Here is a 19352-nt window from a genome sequence, read left to right on the forward strand (position 1 = left end):
CTTCACTCATAATCTCTGTCACACACACACACACACACACACACAGGTTGAAAAGCACTGATTAAATGCATTGAAACAAAAATCCAAAAATCTTGTCAGTTCCAGTGTCCTTTAGGGGAGTTCCTATAGAAAGCACTTTTTTTTTTTTTTTTTTTAATAACACTAACCACTAACTCCATCCCCAAAGCGATATGATTGGGAAATCCCATCTGTGCATATCATCTGCTGCCTGTTAAATTACTTCACTTAAATTGGTTTTCAGTTATATTTATCAAACTCTGGCTTAATGCAATTCCTATGGAGGTGGTCAACCTTAACATCAGCTACTGGCAAGAGTTTAAATTATCATTGTTCACAGGGTACTAGGACAAATTATTTTATAGAAATATTTTAGGTTTATTTGAATTAAACAGCACTGAGATATAGATCTGAATTCACAAATTTGGAAAGGTACAAGTTCAGCTTGCTTACAAGAGACAATCTTCTCTTCATGCAGAACAAAATAGAAGTCCTTGAAAAGATTAATATATTGTTAGTATTTCATTTACTTCAAAATTAATTTAATAGCAGTAAGTTGCTGAATTAGTATGAGAACTCACTACCCACAGAAAAGACAATTATTATTAAGAAAGAAGCAAAATGAAGAGTGGCAAATCTTTGGAGAAAGGGACCAACAAACTTCATTTACTGACTTAATTGAAATGACAGTGACCAGGAGTCAACTGCTAATCAGCTGATAGTCCTTCTTGCACCCACTGATGTTGGATTGGCTCCTTCTGGATAAACCAAAGCTGAACTTCATAGCAGACCCTTTCTTCTAAAATTGGATGAACCAAAATTTTGTGTCTGATCAACTGGAATGTATTCATCTTTAACTATTAGCTGCTAGAAAAGCATAAATTTGAATCTTCTCATTTCACTAAGGCTTGTTTTGAAGAGCTGCCAGTAAAGCAGTGGTTTATGAGGTAACCTGTCAGGTAACATTCTCTTTTATCTTTTCAAATTGTAATAATCATGAACTGTAAAGGCAAAACAGAAAGTAGATAGTACAAATAATCCTGTTTACTTTATGATGATCTTTTTCTGACTCATTGAGAGGATCATAGAACAGATTTATTTATTTATTTACTTTTTTCATGTTTTAAGACATACTGCCAGATAGGAGTAGGCAGTAATAGTGACGTCAAGTTGTAAAAGGTAAGAGTAAAACATGGAGCGAATGAGCAAAGTTATTTAAAATGATCAAAAAAGGAGAAAGAAAAAAAATTTGTATATTTAATTTGTTTAAAAGATGACTTAAACAGTGAAATATGGAGATTGTTTTGAATACACATATATGTAAAGTCTTGATTATTATTTTTAGAAACAGAGAAATAAAATATGAACTAGCAATTCATTCAAATTTGCCGGACTTCATTTTCAAAGAACTCAACAAATATAATACACTGAAAAAGACAGTATAGCAAAATTTATAAAAAACCTGCACAAAGTTTGATTAAAAAAAAAAAAAAAGTAAACATCTACATCAAACTATATACTGCTCTGGAAGGAAGTTGAATAGTGTTGAGGTTCACCCAAAGGGATGTCAGAGATATAATCTGATACATACTAAGAGGTCTCCCTCTGCAAAAGACTTTGAAAGAAAATGTGTTTCCTCTCATTCTCTTAAGATTATACAATATTTAGAAACAGTCAGCAGTTTCAGCTTTAGTACTTCCAGTTGGTCCCTGTTGTAGGATAGTCATGTATTATTTAAGACATGAAATGCTAGTATAGCAAAACTATGAAACAAGTTTCAAGATAAAAAGTAGCTAATGTAGGTTTGAGTATGAATGTAGGCAAAAAGATTCAGCTTGGAACTGAAAATACTCAGAATTAGTCTTTAACTTCTTGACAGCTAGATATATTAGCCCGTGGAACGGCCTCCCAAGGGAAGCAGTGAAAACTCATATACTTGGTGTATTTAAAAGTGGGTTTGGCAAATATGTATTGGATGTATAATAGCAAGCAATACTGCTTTGGCAAGCAGAAAGACTATGCAAATGTCACCCAAAATGCTATTTCATAAGCTTGAGGAATATAGTTCCTGTTAAGATGGGTCCTAGTATATAACTTTTGCTTAGCTAGAAGTGAATATTGTAGTTTTGAAATTACTTTGGTATTGATGAGTTTTGCAGTTTCCAAATAGCAAGGATAGAATTGATCAAATTAAATAAAACAAAGGATTTTTTTACAGGTGTAAAAAAAAAACCACAAACTTGCAGAATCTGGCAATATTTCCTTTCTTTCACTACCCCTGGGTCAGGAGAGGACTTTTTGTTTGTTTGTTTGTTCTCCAAGATTCACAAACTTGAGGTTTCCTTCTGTTTTCCTGAGTTTGTCTCTGTGATATTTTGAGAATCCATTTTTGAAACATATCTCAAACATACATTTACAGAAATGGTCTGCAAATGCATTCCCATAGTCAGGACCTTGGGTTTTCTTTTATTTATTTATTTATTTATTATTTTGTTTTGTTTTGTTTTATTTCATAGGCAGAGCAGTGGGATTCATCACTGACACACTCTTCTGCATGACCTTTCCTGAACGGGATATTTATCAAAAGTATCTGGCAAGTTGTGCCATGATCTTGTCATCCCATAGGTTTCTCCCTGATGAATCTGCTTTCTCTGTGAGTACTTTCTGGAGCTCCACAGGAGCAGCAAAGCATGGGCAGACTTTGGGTGATGCCACAAATTTCTTGCGGCTGGAAGGCTACGTGGGTAAGTTGAATAGCTGGTACCCTTTCTTGATTTAATTTTAAGGGTGGCTTGAGACTGTTACTGTTATTCCACAATGAGGTTTATGTCCCTATCAATGAAAGCAGAGCCATCACTTTCTTTTGCCTGACACCAAAACTCAGTTTTTCTCATACATTACCATAGAAAAGCACCACCGTTTTCCCTAAAGTAATCTCAACTATCAGGGCTTGTCAGCTAACCAAGACTTCTGCAAATGTGTGACACACTTGCTATTGTAGCTTCCCAGCTAGCTCCCTATTTCTAATGTACCCCATAAAGCAATCTTTTTACACTTTTTTTTTTCCTTAGTCACGCCCAGATGCCCTCTCCTAAAATTCAAATAGAACTGAAGCTTGCTTATGTGTTACCAATCTGCAATCAGCCTGTAGTTCTCTAATGCACTAGCAATGTGACATGCATCACTTCAGAGAGGTCCTAAGCAGTACCTGTTTAAACTCTGCAAACTGACACAGTACCTAACCCTAAAAAATCTGACTCTTGGGCTCTCTGATAAGGAGGACATAGCTGCCATAGTCTTACTTATTTCCTTCAGCTGAAACTCTGACAGCATCAACAAAAGTTAACAATTCTAATGTCTTACAGGTAGTCTTACAAGCCTTGTCATAGTCATCAAACCAAGCAGTTGATTGTACTAAGAAAAGACATGGTTTGTAGGTTGAGATATTATTTTTTCTTTGAATAGCCTGTATAGTTGTAAAATGAACATGCGAACCCTTCTTAGGTTTGCTGTCGAAGCAACAGACTTCAAAGCTAAATATGAGTTGACGACACCTGCTCAGTTTAATTTATATTGGTTTCTCTTTACGTTTGTGCCAAATTACTGGCTAGTGGTAGCAGAAAAAGAAAAAAAGAAATGAAAAATAGTTGTTTTTTATCTCTCTTTTTTTTTTTTAACAGCTTGTTTGCTTCATCTTTGTTTGGTTCCTTCTACTTGTCACTGCTGTCGGCTGCATTATTTACTCCTCTCTTGTGCTGTCTTTAGCATTTTGTGGGATTGCAGCAGATTCAATTCTTTAACCTGGCCAACCCCACCCTGCCACCTCCGTTATTTTTTCTTTTCTGCAAAGTTATTATTTTTTTTTTCTATTTTAATGAGGTGAATCAGTTTATTTTGTGACCAAACCAACAACAGCACTTGTTCTAAGTAAGCTGTAGGAGTGTGGGGTAGTGCAAATGGAAGAGAAAAGCAAAACTTTCTGTTCTGAGAATCAGAAAGCTGTTCAATTCAGGCCTGAAATATGGACAAATAAATGTTTCCACCAGGGTTAACAGAAATATTTTTTAAGCTTACAGACATAACTTTTGCCATATATTAAGGATAAATTTAAGGGGTAAATATAATGATTTGTGGAAGAGGGAACTGAAAATATAGGAACCACCATTTGAAATACATACCAACTGCCAAAGGTGGAAGTAAATGGTACTGTTGGAAGTGTTTTCCTTAACATACTCATTCTAATGGGGCACTGTGCCAATATTTGCTGAAGCTATATGTATGACAAACTATAAAAATTACATACATATGGAAGACATCAAGGAAGATCCAGAGACGTATACATGAGCCCTTATCCTGTGACCCACTGCTTAGCTATGAGAGAGTAGAGCATTAGCAAAATGAGATTTGGGATTCAAAGGTGTTTTTTTTTTAATTTGTTGATATTTATAGACATAAGAGATTATTTAGATAATTTAGAAATAAATTATATTGTATCACAAAAACAAACAAACAAAAAACAACAACAAAAACCAAAACCAAACAACACTATAAAACATCACCGTTGGCCAACTGTTTAGGTTAAAAAAAAAAAAAGCTAAATTTTCATTATGGATAAAAGTGTGGACTCAAATCATGGTAAATCATGCTTTTTTTTTTTTTTTTTTCCTGATGTTTCAGAATTTCTCTGATCCCTGTCAAATGGTTCCTGAAATGGTTCCATTTTAACAATTTTTTATGGAGAAAAGTATGTAAAGGGAGACATAAACTTTTTCCCTCATTTCCCTTTCTTTTACCCTCATTTATTTATTTATATATTAGAATCATTAAGGTTGGAAAAGACCTCCAAGATCATCTGGTCCAACCATCCCACTACCACCAATATCACCCACTAAACCATATCCCTAAGCACTATGTCCAATCTTTCCTTAAACACCCCCTCCTCTAATTGCCAGATAATGCAGTTCAGTTTGTTTCTTTGGGTGTATACATTCCAACCAGCCACAATACTGGATAGTATTGGAATGAGTATAGCGGTATGAACTTAATGAGGAAGGTAAATCACATCAAAAACATTCCAGTCAGCACTTTGATTTTAAAATGCTTTTTATTTTGCCTTAGATGATAATAACAAATATTTTTGAGACAGAGAAATGTATGTATTTTTAGAATCATAACTTTCTTTTAGAATTTCAGGGCTTCTTCATCCTCTTTCTATTGATTCCTTGTCTCTCACGGCTATTTTTTTTCCCTAGAGAAGGAGCTATATTTGTTGGAAAAAGTAACAGAGGCAAACTGAAGATTTTAGATGCTCTTTCCATGCTTTTACCTCCCTTTTCTATCTTCAGTAAAATTGATTAAAAACATTCTTTTCAAAATCAACTTCTACCTTTCAGTTCTCATGCTTATCCTGTCCTTTTTTATTTTTTAATTTTTGTTATTATTATTATTATTTTAAATTTTGTGCTCTTTTTATTTCTCAGGAATAAAAAGGGATAAAAAGGAATAAAGGGAATGAGTAAGTAAGGCTCCTCCACCTCTCTAATTTCATTTTTATTAAACTTGTCTCATACCTTTCTACTGGAAGACTGAAAGTGAACGTGAAAGAAAAAAAAATTAAAACATTTTTCTATTGTTTCAAAATTAGAAAAAAATCAAAATAACTCAAAATCATAATTTTTAACAAATTCATTTTGCATAATTTTTACTCAGCCATATTTTGTAACTGAATTTTTTTTTTTTCTTTTCCTTTTTACCTCTGTTTAGTGTAAGCACAGTAGTTCAGGGTGTCTTATTACTGAGTATGTGCAGCACCCAGCACAGCGGAATCTGAATGATGTTCAGAACCTGAGATATGCCAGAGGTGGACTGTTAATAAATGAAGTAACAGGGGGAAGTACAATCTTTAATTATTTTTTAGTAGTCAAAAAAGTACAGAAATAATAATGCAAAAGCTGCCTATTTAAAATTTAAGAAACTACTTATGTCAAACGTTCTATAATATTTGAAATAAATTACAGAAATATCTTTTTTTACCTAAAGAAATTTTGAGAAATATGTATTTCTAACCACTGTATATTTATATAAAAATTTTACATTTGCTTCAAAAAAAAAAAAAAAGACTAGAATTTGTATTAATGAAGCTAACTACAGTAACTAAAGAAACACCTGGAATGGATATTTTACTTGTCAAATAAACATACACAAAAATATATATATGTAATTGTTCCTGAGAAATGAAAAAAATGAATTTTCTTTTCATCAAAACATCTTGTGAAGTGACCCATTGTTTATAATGTGGAAAAAGACTAAGAAATGTTTGCATAATTTTTAATTTCAATATTATTGTAGTTTACACTTTGTCAAAAGTACTAGTAATTGTTTTAGGGTGATACTAAAATTCTTTTGCTTTCTGCTGCCACTCAAACCCACACTGCTCTGCTCCTTGCCCCATCCCGTTCTGTCAACAAAGACCTTGTTTTTTTGTCCTCAAAGAAGCTTCCTGCTTTTCATGAAAGCACTGCTTTCAGCTAGCACCTTAATATTCGTTTTTCTAAAATAATGTGTATAGAGTGTGGAGTTCCTTTGAACAGCAGAGAAGCCATACAGAGAGCAGGACTGGGAGAAGGACAGAGATAGCTGCCATCTGCCACTTTAGCTAAACTGAGACAAATTGAAAAGGCTCTTTAACACAAATTCTTCTTTCTATTTATTTAAGCCCATCTTATAGGATAAGCAAAAAAACCCCTTCAGTTAAAAAAAATACTTTTTCTGGCACTGTATCTTGCTTTTCCTGATTAGACAGGGATATTTTAGGAAAATAATATACAGTGTATGCCACCATATTTAGCTGGGATTGAGAGCAAAGGATATGATCACATCGTACCCATCAACATACATAGATGGAATGTAGAGATTTGTTAACCTGTATACAAACTTAATCCAAATACTCCATATTTTTAATTTGAATGTTTCAATAATGAGTTGGAAAAGTAGTCCTGTAAAAGAAGGGAATATGCTTTTAGGGTTAACATGAGGAGAGAGAACCAAGAAACTGCAAGTGCTTGTATTAACCTACATGAGTAGTCCTATGGTACTTATCCTTAGAGCAAGTAAGAACACAGAACATATTTATGCCTTTGCAAGAATATAATGTTTGGGACTTCAATCCGTCAGTAGCTGTAGTCATTGTGCGAGTCTTTTATCTCTCTAAGTCACAAAAGACTAAAATGAACTGAAGGCTCAGGATTATTCTGAAAAGAATTTCTTCTTGTTCTGAAAGAATTGTAACTTTTACATCATTATCATTTTCAAAAGTTCATATCTGAAGGAAATAAAACTAACAGCAAGTCTTCCAAATATGTGACAATAAAATAATGAGATGCAACAAAGTAATAATGATTTCCAGGAAAGTCCCTAAGAAGCATTCTGTTTGTGGCATATTCACAATAAATTCATACGAACAGGTCCATACAAATATCTGAATAAACTCATTTATGTAGCAAAGCTGTGAAATTTATGAAGGAGAGCATGAAGTTTTTAAAATTGGAAGTCCATGACTTAGCCGGTGAAATTCACCTATTTAGCTGATAAATTGTTTAATAGAATGTATGATCTTTTTTTTGTAATGTTTTCTTTTTCCCTCTTATTTTTCAGGAGATGATATCTGTAGAAACAGAATGTCTGAGAACTATACTTTCAATCTGAAGGTCAAGTGTTAAATATAATATGAAATGAAGAAAAATAATAAGGAACTAGACCATTTGAACTCTAACTGTATATTATAGTGTGACATTAGAACTATGCCTATCTCTGAAAATCCCAGAAGTAATGGGAAAAAACTTAATTTGGAAAAATAATTTGACTCTCTCTTTATTGATTACAAGGTAATCCAGATGATATGTCTTTAGTAGTTTTGAGAAACAGGAATATTGTAGTTATCATAATTTCTTATTTTCAGAATACTTAGTCTGTGTGTTTGTTTGGCTGTATGTGATTTTAATGGTTTGAGACACTGTCACTAACAAGAAATGCAATATATGTTATATCTTTCTTCAAAGTTCTGATTTTTTTTTTCTTATTTTATTTCCTGGTATTCCATTTCTTCCTGATGGATCCAAGTAGGTTGATTTCTCTTAAGAACGTTCTACTTGCTTCCAATTTAAATATATTTATATCATCCTATATTTGAGAGACCAATAAATATAAGAACTGCAGACAAAATATGTCCTATCATCATCTGTGGGATGAGTTCATTTTCAGAAAGATTTGACTGAGCAAAGGGAAAGATGTGACTATTTTTAAGGCAGTCATTTATGAGACCATACACATAGACATAGGTAAGGAAATTTGATTTGAAGTACCTACAGTTTAAATAAGCCTAGAAATTTAGAAAGATTTAGGTAGCATGACAGTGGGGAAAACAGACTTTCATTTGTTAAGAGCTTTTTTAATCATTGAAGAAGTAAAATATTGACAGAAAAATGTAAATACAACTAAGTAATTAATGCCACCATTTAATTTTATATTAGGATCTGTGGATAAGTTCCCTTAGCAATATGAATAGTCTCACAAATCTTATTAGGAAAACCTGTGCAGATAAATTTTTTGTATTTGATTGATACTGTGTTCTCCAAATGAGAATTTAAGCTGATTCTTCAGACCACTGAAGTCAAACCATTCAATGCCAGTTGTGAAGAATATAAAGTAAAAATTTGTGTTACATTGAAGTTATAAACCCGACAGGTTTTTAGTAAAAGTTATAGATTACAATAACATGATAGAAGTCTGAATAGCTACTCATTATGGACTCAGTATGACTTGAAAATGAATACATAGAGAAGCATTAGTTAATCACAGCGCATAGGCACTGGCAAGCAGCAGGGAAATTTTTTTTTTCCTTTTTTACTCTGAAATCATTGAAGTGAGAATTAGTTAGCACTTTTCAACAAAAACTATAATAGCCATTTCCGTGAAGTAGTTTTCAGCTATTTTACTCAAGTGGTAGAAAAGGCTTGCACACAGAGTTGAATTTGCAAAGGGCCCTTAGTTTCGATCTGTTTTCTTGTGGTCAGTTGTTTTACAATTCAGTTTCAAAAACAACAGACATAAGTCACAGCTCAAGGCTTTTGAGAAAATATATACTTAGGAATTTTAATGTATTTGCTAGGATTTTCAAAGCACTTTATGAGTACAAGCTCCAAGAGTATGAGTGGTGGGTGACAGGGACTGGAGATTCCCTCCTGGAGGAGATGGAGGCACCCATCTGCCAGCCAGACTTGGTTTCATAGGAGGTTTTGTGGCTGCTAGAGAACTGGGATTTTTAAAAAAGAATGTTAAGCCCGGTCTGGCCCCTAGGCAAGCTTTTGTTACTTACCCATGTGGGAGCTGTTGATGCTGCAAAGGGAACAAACCAAGAATGACCAGAGAGACCATAGGGAGCCCTGGTTATACTCTTCTCCTTCTAAAAGGCAAAGGATGGTCTGCCTGGCTCACAGGCAGTACTTTGGTTTTTGACCATGAGTCCTTCTTTACAGAGGAGAATTGTAACTAAGAGAGGGGTTCTGTATCTGGAAATCTGTTTAATTTTGGTGAAGAATGACTGTTTTGCATTGCATTAGAGTCTAGGAACTTACTGAGTATTTGGTATTGCTCAAATAAATCTTGATTTCATAAGAATATGATGTCTTACAAAGCTAGACCCAGGAATGGTAAGGACTTTTTGACTCCAACAGAAATGGGAGGGCAGCTTTGGAAGAACTTAAACACATTTTTTTTTTTTCATGAATTACTGAAAATTTGCTTATCGAATTGCTTATAATTAGTTTTCATGTAGAAATTAAGAGATGGCCCATACATTTCACACATGTGGCAAGAACACATTTTGTTTTTCAAAATTTATTGCCTAAGTCAAGCGCTTCAGCCTGGAAGGTTAAAATGTCAAAAACAGAAAGGCTTTTGTTCTCTTTTCCTTCAGAAATTTCTAGTTAAAACCTAAACAGCTATAGATTATTTCACATTACTTTGTTACTTTGCATGTAATTAAGAAGATATTTATGGATTGTGATGTAAATATTCCATATAGGGCTAACACACATCCTGGAAGTGTTGTAGGTAGTTCCTCTTAATGATTTATTATGGCTACTAACAGTATACCAGTCTGACCTGTGGTTTGCATTGAACACCAACTGCCATCTGCTCTGATGTATTATCTGCTAACATCATTGCCTCCAGATACGATAACACATTTAGTTGAAAGTGGCAAGGCATTTCCTGTTTATGGTACTCCAGGTTAAGGAAACCTGTGAAATGATTAGAAATAACACACAGTTAGGTGGAACTGAATCTTTACTTGTGAATCTTAATGGGAACAAAGAAAGCAAAAATAACAAAAATCTGGAAAAATTTTAACTTCCTTTTTATAAGTTGTAGATTACTTGGTTTTGGATGGAAAACAAAATGCCACAGTAAAACGAGAGTTTCACAGCTGTGGTATGTCTGAGCTAAATGAATTAATAAGACTTTTCATACACGTGTATGTTCACACAAGACTTTCAGATATGATTCCATGTTTTTTATTTAAGCATTCTACAATGGTGGAAGATTTACTTGTTCTTCACTTATTAATGATTAGTTAACATAAAAACAGTGAGACCAGTTCAGTGTAAATCAACAGATATCACTGAATAAGCCAGAGAGACCAGTGCAAGCTTTATCTCTACTCAGGTCAAAACCAAATGTGCTGAGGAATATGAACCGGAGACACCAGATTTTTTTTTTGTTTGTTTGTTTGTTTTGTATTGTGTTTAAGGTGTTCTTAAGTTGCAAGGTGAAGTGTATGGAAGCTTAATATTGCATAGTTTGTTGTGGTAAACCAATATTTTACCTTTTAGTGTTTTTTTTTTTCATTTTTGTTTTAAATTAATTTTGATGTGTGAGGGAAGTGAAATACAAAGTGATATTGTAGGTTATTTAAGTTGTAAGCCTAAGATAAAAATAAATGGAGAATGCAAATTAAGGCTTTCACAGAAATAGTAGTTTACTAGTATTGAAGATTTGATGTGTTTGCAACTGCTGATGGGACTACTGTGTACTTTGATGAATAATTTGTGCATTTGAAGTGTTAATGGCTCTGTGGAAACCTTCAGGTCTTATGTTTACTGACTGTAATGGAATAAATAATTTTCTATTCAGTATTATTTTCCATTATTTTTTCACAATTGAAATGTGGAATTCATTAAAGTATTAAAACTTCAGCTTCTTTACTATAGTTACTTTCAGTGTCTGATGTGTTTATATGTCAATAACAACTGGGTGTACTCCCCTCTGTGTCCTTAGAGACCCTTATCTCCTTCCTCCCCACTCTGTATCCCTAGTTATTATAATTGGAAGTAGTTGAAAAAACAGTAATTGGTTGTTCTCCCTACTCCCTAATAAATTAAAGCTAAGTGCACTTAATTGGTCTTATTAAGCTCACTCCCTTCATTGGTACCACAACAATCTTTAAATATCTTTAAAATTTCTTATATCTATATTATACATATTTTTGTATACATAAATTTTTAACTCTCTTGTCCTGAAAATGTTAACAACAATCTTGGTCTTCGTTAGCTGGTTAGTTAACCAGCATAGTTAGCATCACTAACTAAACTAAGTAAACATGAAACGAGATTGTTGCTTTAATTTCATAATCTAACACTCAAAACAAAGTAATTTCGTAACCTGGAAACATTAAAGGATGTGGTGGGAGGCCTGTCAATCACAACCAGAAGACCACTGTTACCACAGCATCCGATTCCTGCTAGCCGTTATCTCAAGGAAGATAAAGGGTTTCAGGTCACCTATATTATATACAAGTCTTGTCTCACTGACTCAGATGGAAACATTTTACAACCTCTATGTAGATATTTAGTCATTGAATACAATTTTAATACGATACTTGTGAAAAAAAAAACCGACACTCAGCTTTTTAACTTGCAGCAGAGCATAGCTTAGCCGTAACCATTTTTTGATTTTTAATATTGAACGAACTGAAGCATGGACAATGATCTGGACATAGAGAAGGGATTTTATAGACACATTTTCAAAGAAGCTTCATGACTATTTAAGAATAATACTTTTCCTGTTTTCTGAAGACTTTCATTTACTACTATAATGCTCCAAACCACTGCTAGGATATGTATGTAGACTTTTGCTGTAGAGTAAATGAATACATTATATTAGCTGCAGGCTAGTGTTCTACATATATCTGTTCTATAAGCAAAGCAAAAGTAATTTGTATTTCAAAGTTTTGAAAGCTGGGAGAATACTGCAAGTTACAAAAAAAAGAAAGGAGAAAAAGAAGTTTAGGAAGATTTTTTGCTAAGCAGACTACTTAGCAATGAAAGAGGGCTGCCAGGTAGTATCTGGTACTGCACTTCTATTACATCCCTTGTTGTATCTTGAGAATTAGGCAGTGATGAATAAGTGTGAGCTTTTTAAAGGTACATTAAGTAAAAAAAGAAAAAGTTATGTTCTGACATTCTTTAAAAAATAAGTTTTTTTTTGTTGTTGAAATAATCTTATTCTGGAAATTACAAACATTTAAGAAAATCATATTTAAAAAATACCTTAAATGAAGCATTTTGGTTAAGTCTTGTCAAAGAAAAATTAAAAGAAAAATCTAAAAAAATAGTTTTTTTTTTTTTTACCTACTGCTGACAAGTCCTGAATGGAGCACAGACCAGTGCATTCACAGCAAACCAAAAGAAGTCAGTGGTGCTTGACTAAATATGAGTGAAGTTTAACTCTCCTTGCTTAACTAGCTAGCAACATTTAAGAACTGTGTGTTTTATTAACTGTGCATAAAACAAAGCAAGACTGCAAGGCTTGTCCAGAATTGCTCATACCTCCTATATATTTAATTAATGAGAAAGCAATAGCATATTAGCCCACCTATGTAAAATTAACTAGTGCAACTCGGAAACTGGATAGTGAGTTCTCTAGCTGAATATTGAATCCAACAGTTACCTGCAGTAATGATATTAGTGGCTGATTTTCAACTGCATATGAAAAATATCATGCCCTGATCTTCTCAGTTCACAAAAAGAAAGATAAGCTGAATTAATACAAAAGTAAAACTACACATTCTAAAAACACAAAGAAGTTGGAATATGATGCTGTGTCATTTTGTGTCATCTTGTTATTTATAGAAAAATATTTTATGTGTATACATATATGTATATGATTACATATGTCATCAGTAGAGGGCTGATGACAGCAGTTAAAGCACCTCATTGACAGGGGCTACACACTTTAGTTTCATTTCATTTCATTTCATTTCATTTCATTTCATTTCATTTCATTTCATTTCATTTCATTTCATTTCATTTACTAGAATCCACAATTCTCAAATCAAATTTAAAATACAGAAGTAGCCCTAAATTCTGAATAAATGAGATAAGAATCTTTTTTCATTTTTAATTTTTACTAATTTTCCCATTTTACAGACTGAAAAAGAAACTCTTTCTCTGTGTATATACACATAATGATGTGTTCAAGAATACAGAAAATGAGGATGCAGGGCAAAAGGCACATCAGGATATCCTTACTCAGAAATTTATCTCTAGGCCAATTCTGTTTCCCAGATTAGGCAAGAGGATGATTTAAACTTTCATCGTTGAGAGTTGTGTCAAATGATCAAATGCTCTGTTGCTAAAATCGCCTGTAGCGATGCAACAGTTTTGAATGCTAACTTGAATACTATAGTTATTATAAAGTTAATATTGTCTGCTAGACATTCTGTTAAATAACTATTTAGATATTTTAATCTGACTGTTTCTGTCCCATTTTCCATTACAATTTTAACTAACAAGAATAAGAAGTAAAAATAAACTGAATGTAGTCCTGGGAAATTATATACTATCCTGGGAACTTTTTGATAGGTATAGTTAAAAGAGTCATGCACATCCAGGGAATTCCATCAGGAAAACTGTATCGGAGAAGCAGGTTGATAGCTTAATGAAAAGATTTGCATTGATTATGACAGTAAGATATTTAACTATTGAATTTTCTATTAATGTTTCATTAACAGACTTTTACAGTAACAACCATGTCCATATCAGTCCAAAATTCGAAACTGAGGAATCTAGGAGCACATTTGAGCTTCATGATCTCAACGTATATTGGCACTGGGAACTCCATGGGAACCTAGATTTGCAGACTTGCTGTCCCACTTTCCATGAGAAGCAAAGGGTGCTTGAACAGGCTTGAGCCCCATGGCTGCACTGGTTGACCAGGGAAACAGAGAATGTGAAAGCATAGGAGTATGCCTGTATAGGCACAGATTATATGCACTACAGTCTAAACATATCAGAGCCCAGACGGACTGCTCTCTAGCACCACCAAGTAATTCAACACAGTACAGGCACAAACTCGGAGATTATAGAATCATAGAATCATTCAGGTTGGAAAATACCTCCAAGATCATCTGTTCCAACCATCACCCTGCCACCAATGTCACCCACTAAACCACGTCCCTAAGCACCTCGTCCAACCTTTCCTTAAACACCCCCAGGGACCATGACTGCACCACTTTTCTTGGCAACCTGTTCCAATGCCTGACTACTCATTCTGAGAAGAAATATCTCCTAATTTCCAACCTAAACCTCCCTGGCGCAACTTGAGGCCATTCCCTCTAGTCCTATCACTAGTCATCTGAGAAGCCACTAGCCATCTTCAAGCCACTGAACCAGTTTCTCTACATCTGAGACACAGGCCCATAGGGAGGAAGAGAGATTTGCTTCATACTGACAGAGCCAATCTATCCACTGCTGATGCCTCTATATGAAAGGAACTGAAAGGTCAGTTCAACACTGGTCAATATGAAAGGAACTGAAAGGTCAGTTCGACATTGCCAGTGTGATGATGGTGTGCTCCATACAGACTTCTGGCACATGGATCGTGTGCACTGGATGTCATCCAGGTATTTGGATATCTGATTGTTGTCCAGGTCATTATAGATCACCTCCAACACAGCTAATTCCGTTGAGTACTGGATACCTCCTTCCATGGTGGTCCACTTGCTTTGGAAATTTACATTATTTTCCTTCCCAGGATACCTTTCTTTCATGCCTGCTAGGAGTTTCCTACAAAGGCTGAGGACTTCTTCCCCTTTTCCAATTGCTTTGTCAATGGCCTTTTCCTTAGAAAGGGAACCCAGCTGATGGGCTTCCTTGCCCTCTAATTCTTGATTATTACCCCAGTCAGAGCAACAAGGTGACAATGTGCTCTCCTGGGTGATGGCTGAAGTAGAATCATAGAATCATAGAATCATAGAATCATAGAATCATAGAATCATAGAATCACAGAATCACAGAATCATAGAATCATTCAGATTGGAAAAGACCTCCAAGATCATCTGGTCCAACCATGCCCCAGCTACCAATGTCACCCACTAAACCATGTCCCTAAGCACCAGGTCCAAACTTTCCTTGAACACTCCCAGGGATGGTGACTCCACCACCTCCCTGGGCAACCCGTTCCAATGCCTGACCACTCTTTCTGAGAAGAAATCTTTTCACATATCTCACAGCTCACTCAGGGACATGGATAGGGTGTTTTCTGACTCAGTTATGATTTCTGTCTGCAATTCCTGTTCTGCTCTGATGCAGAGCAGCCTGCCTCTTCTGATTCTTCCTCCTGGTCACTCTTAGGAGAAGTTTCTTCCCTTACTAAACAAGCTGACTTCTGCTTTCATTGTTTCTTCTTGTCTATAGGGGTGACTGATACAGTTGAGGATTGGCTCTCCAGTTTAGCCTTAGTGTTGTCAGATCTAGAGACCTTATCTTTTCCTAGAGGGTACTGAGTAATGTTGAATACAGTTTGAAGGTGTAGGCCAGTCCCCAGCACAGATTGTTAAGAATTTGTATCCCAGTAAGAAAATGCTCTTGTCACTTGATATGGCAAAGAGATTTTGGCTGGTTCCGTCATTGAGAAGATGGAGAACTTCACTTTCCTGAATTTCTGAAGCCTGGGGTGTCATAGCAAGTATAGTATTGCCATGGGTAAACAATGAAAGTGTGTTGTATTGCAGTCTGCTTGCTGAGAATGGAAAATCAATACATACAGGATACGTGCATAAAAGCAGGACTCTACAGGATAATAACAACTTGCTGATTACCATCTCTTTCTTGATTAGTTGCTAATTATCTGCTTCTTTTTTCTTTCACTACCAGACTGCTGCTTCTAGACAGAGCAATTCTCATCCATGTCCATCTAATCTATTTTTCACAGTTCTCAGCTGCTGGGCAATAGAACAAGAGATACTGAGGTCTGAAATGAGGTCGCAAAAGTGTCTGACTTTCATGGGCATGCTGAAGAGGAAAGCTGAGCATGTCCTAGAGAAACTGGAAAAAAGTGAGCAAAGTAAAGATGAATATAACAAAAGGTAAATTTTTCTCCTACTCCCTCATTCCTAGCATAAGCATTCTTAATACAGTAGTTTAGACATATTTTTAACTTAAAGAGACTATAAAAAAAAGTACAGAAGTACTTTTCTCTCTCTCTTTTTTTTTTTTTTTCTCCCTCAGTACAGGAGTTTTAGTATTTAGATGGGAGATTTTTTGGAAGCTGGTATCTAAGACTGTTTGATTTTGAGGTGGAGTATCTCAAAAATCATATGAAAACTGAACTTCTGTCAGACACTATGGTGATGAATCAAAAACAATACCAAAGTAGAGGGCTAGAGCTAGAACACTGGCAAAGAAATTGCTTAATTCTGTAAACAAGACTGAGTATTGATAAGATTTAGTATAAAAATGCAAAAATGCAAATAAACATTAAAAAGCAAATGATCCTATTTTAGTCAACTATGAAAGTAATTGTCAGAAGGCTTCAATTAATAGTACATTTTATTTTATTTTATTTTATTTTATTTTATTTTATTTTATTTTATTTTATTTATTTTATTTTATTTTATTTTATTTTATTTTATTTTATTTTATTTTATTTTATTTTATTTTATTTTATTTTATTTTATTTTATTTTATTTTATTTTTTCATTTTATTTTATTTTATTTTTATTTTTACACTGATAGCAGTAAATTACCTTTTTCACTTTTTGGGTCCATGTCTCTGTCTACCCTAATCTACAACTTAGAAGACTATCCTATGCAGAAACACTGTTTCTGAGAAGGCATAAAAGTTTACATGGCATCATAACAGAGATCTAACACAGAGAAATATCCTGAAGTCAGCAGATATGCCCACAACCAAAGCCCACTGCCTTCTGTGCAGGTACAAGGACCTAACAGGAGGGTCGAAAATTAAAAAAAAAAAAGAAAAAAAATACTCTGGGGAGAATAGGGACATGATAGGTGAGGTGTCCCCCAAGTAGTGTCCTATGCTAGTCACACATACACATCACTGTAGCAAAAGATTAACTCTAAAAGACAAAGACTTTAAATGAGAGCTAAGCGATGTAAGAAATTCCAAACAACATGTGAATTTCTCCTGATGTTAGACTGCAGACAGTCTAAATGCCATCAGGGTATCCAACCTGAATGGCAAGTTCATACTTAGACAGAGTTATGTATTATGTGAAGCTTTGGTGGTGGCCACCCCTGTCATAGGAAAGTGTTTTCAAGTCTTGCCTTGTATTTTAGGATGGGAAGGAAATGTGTGTTAAGCATTTTTAAAATCCTCAAAGCAAGTCCCTTAGGTTATGAGGCTGTCATCAAATCCTGTGGTTGGATACCCCTCATCGCAGGCTGCATCATTTTCCTGTGCTGATGTATCATTTCCAATGGAAATATTTTGGTCTCTAATCCTGTCACTTGAAAGGAGCTTCTGTGGCAAAATAGGCATGTCATGAACAGGGAAATTAAAAGGTAGCATTACTGGGAACATAAAACAGTGTTCCCATTTACTTAATTTCAGTGCTTTGCATACAAGATGAGCTTGTACGTAAACACATTACAAGTGCAAATGGTGTCTCTGGACCTGGGGCAGTCTGGAGCACTATAAAAGCCCGTCCAACAGCAGGCTTCCTCATCGACTTCTCTTGCCTTCTCCTCCTTTGTGAACAAGGTGAGCTGCAGTTGCCTTCTCCTCACTCTCTTCTTTCTCTTGCTTTATCCTCTTGGTCTTCTGGCCTCGACCAAGTCTTTGCTTCCATGTAGGTCTTGGTGTGATCCTTGTTTTTTGACTCTGCTCCCTCCATCACTGTTCTGCCTGCCACTGTGGGGGGAGGTGGGAGAAGGTCTTGGGCTGTCATTGTGGGGGTCCCTGAGGACCTAAGCTCCCAAGCCTCTTTCTGTTGTTGCACAGCCTGTCCCTGCTCCCCAGCCTATGCCTACTGTCTTGCTGAGCAGGCTGTCAGGCTGCTGCTCACATGCTGCCTGTGCTTTCCCTGCCCTCTCTCCCAGGTGCACCTCCATCCCGCAGCCATGTCCTGCTATGATCTGTGCCGTCCCTGTGGCCCGACCCCTCTTGCCAACAGCTGCAATGAGCCCTGTGTGCGGCAGTGCCAGGACTCCCGTGTGGTGATTGAACCGTCTCCTGTGGTGGTTACCCTGCCAGGCCCCATCCTCAGCTCCTTCCCCCAGAACACTGCCGTGGGATCCACCACCTCTGCTGCTGTTGGCAGCATCCTGAGTGCTGAGGGAGTGCCCATCTCCTCTGGGGGCTTCGGCCTCTCTGGCTTTGGTGGCAGGTACTATGGCAGAAGGTGCCTGCCCTGCTAAAGCCCACGAGGAAGTCCAGTGAGTGCATCAACCGGGAAGCCTGAAGCCAGATGACAAACTGAGGATGGAGCTGCTGGCCAGGGTTTCCAGATGGGCTGAGCACCCTTGTGCCCTCCTGCAGAGCAGAGAGGGAAGGCAGGGTGCCAGCCTGTACTGTCTGGAAACATGGCCAACAGATATCTTCTTCTCTCGCTTTCTTCTCTGCATCATGAGTCCTTGTTGTCTCCTGCTGTCCTGTGCCATGGATTCATCCAGAAGAAAGTGTCCTGTTCCTTCTCCCTCTTGCCACATGAGGGAGGAAGACATGCATCGCATGTGGTGAAGGGGTGTCTGACTGCCAGCTGCCCTTGTGGCAGCCTGGACCAGATTCCTTCCAGCATTCACTGCTTTGATTCCTTCTTCATACCCATTAAAGTTTATGCTGCATTGTAATCTGAGTCTCCTCATGTTCCTTTTGCTATCGGGATGCCCAGCCAAGCAGTCCAGGGGGAAATACAGTATCTTGGAGTGGAAAAGAGTAGGTGGATATGCTCCTAATGTGGACCTCCTTCCTGGCTGGAGGAGTTAGCTACCCTCAAGGGAGATGATTACTTTCCTCTATCCACTGTTATTCCA

The 19352-nt window shown here is 35.9% G+C and overlaps 1 protein-coding gene and 1 long non-coding RNA gene across 2 annotated transcripts; both read left to right on the forward strand.

Moving 5' to 3' along the window:
- Positions 1 to 342: 342 nt before the first annotated feature.
- On the forward strand, positions 343 to 8576 carry LOC308187467. The gene is made up of 3 exons (XR_013944710.1): positions 343 to 977; positions 2644 to 2762; positions 7672 to 8576. It is a non-coding gene; the product is annotated as an uncharacterized lncRNA (long non-coding RNA).
- A 9444-nt stretch (positions 8577 to 18020) lies between these two features.
- On the forward strand, positions 18021 to 19146 carry LOC308188003 (feather beta keratin-like). Its single transcript, XM_080576524.1, has 2 exons — positions 18021 to 18081; positions 18420 to 19146. Exon 2 carries the CDS (start codon positions 18441 to 18443, stop codon positions 18735 to 18737), a length of 297 nt encoding a protein of 98 aa, XP_080432650.1. The 5' UTR covers positions 18021 to 18081; positions 18420 to 18440; the 3' UTR covers positions 18738 to 19146.
- The last annotated feature ends 206 nt before the right edge of the window (positions 19147 to 19352 follow it).

This window comes from Anser brachyrhynchus, assembly GCF_964034855.1.
Source record: "Anser brachyrhynchus genome assembly, chromosome: 1".
Taxonomy (NCBI): Eukaryota; Metazoa; Chordata; class Aves; order Anseriformes; family Anatidae; genus Anser; species Anser brachyrhynchus.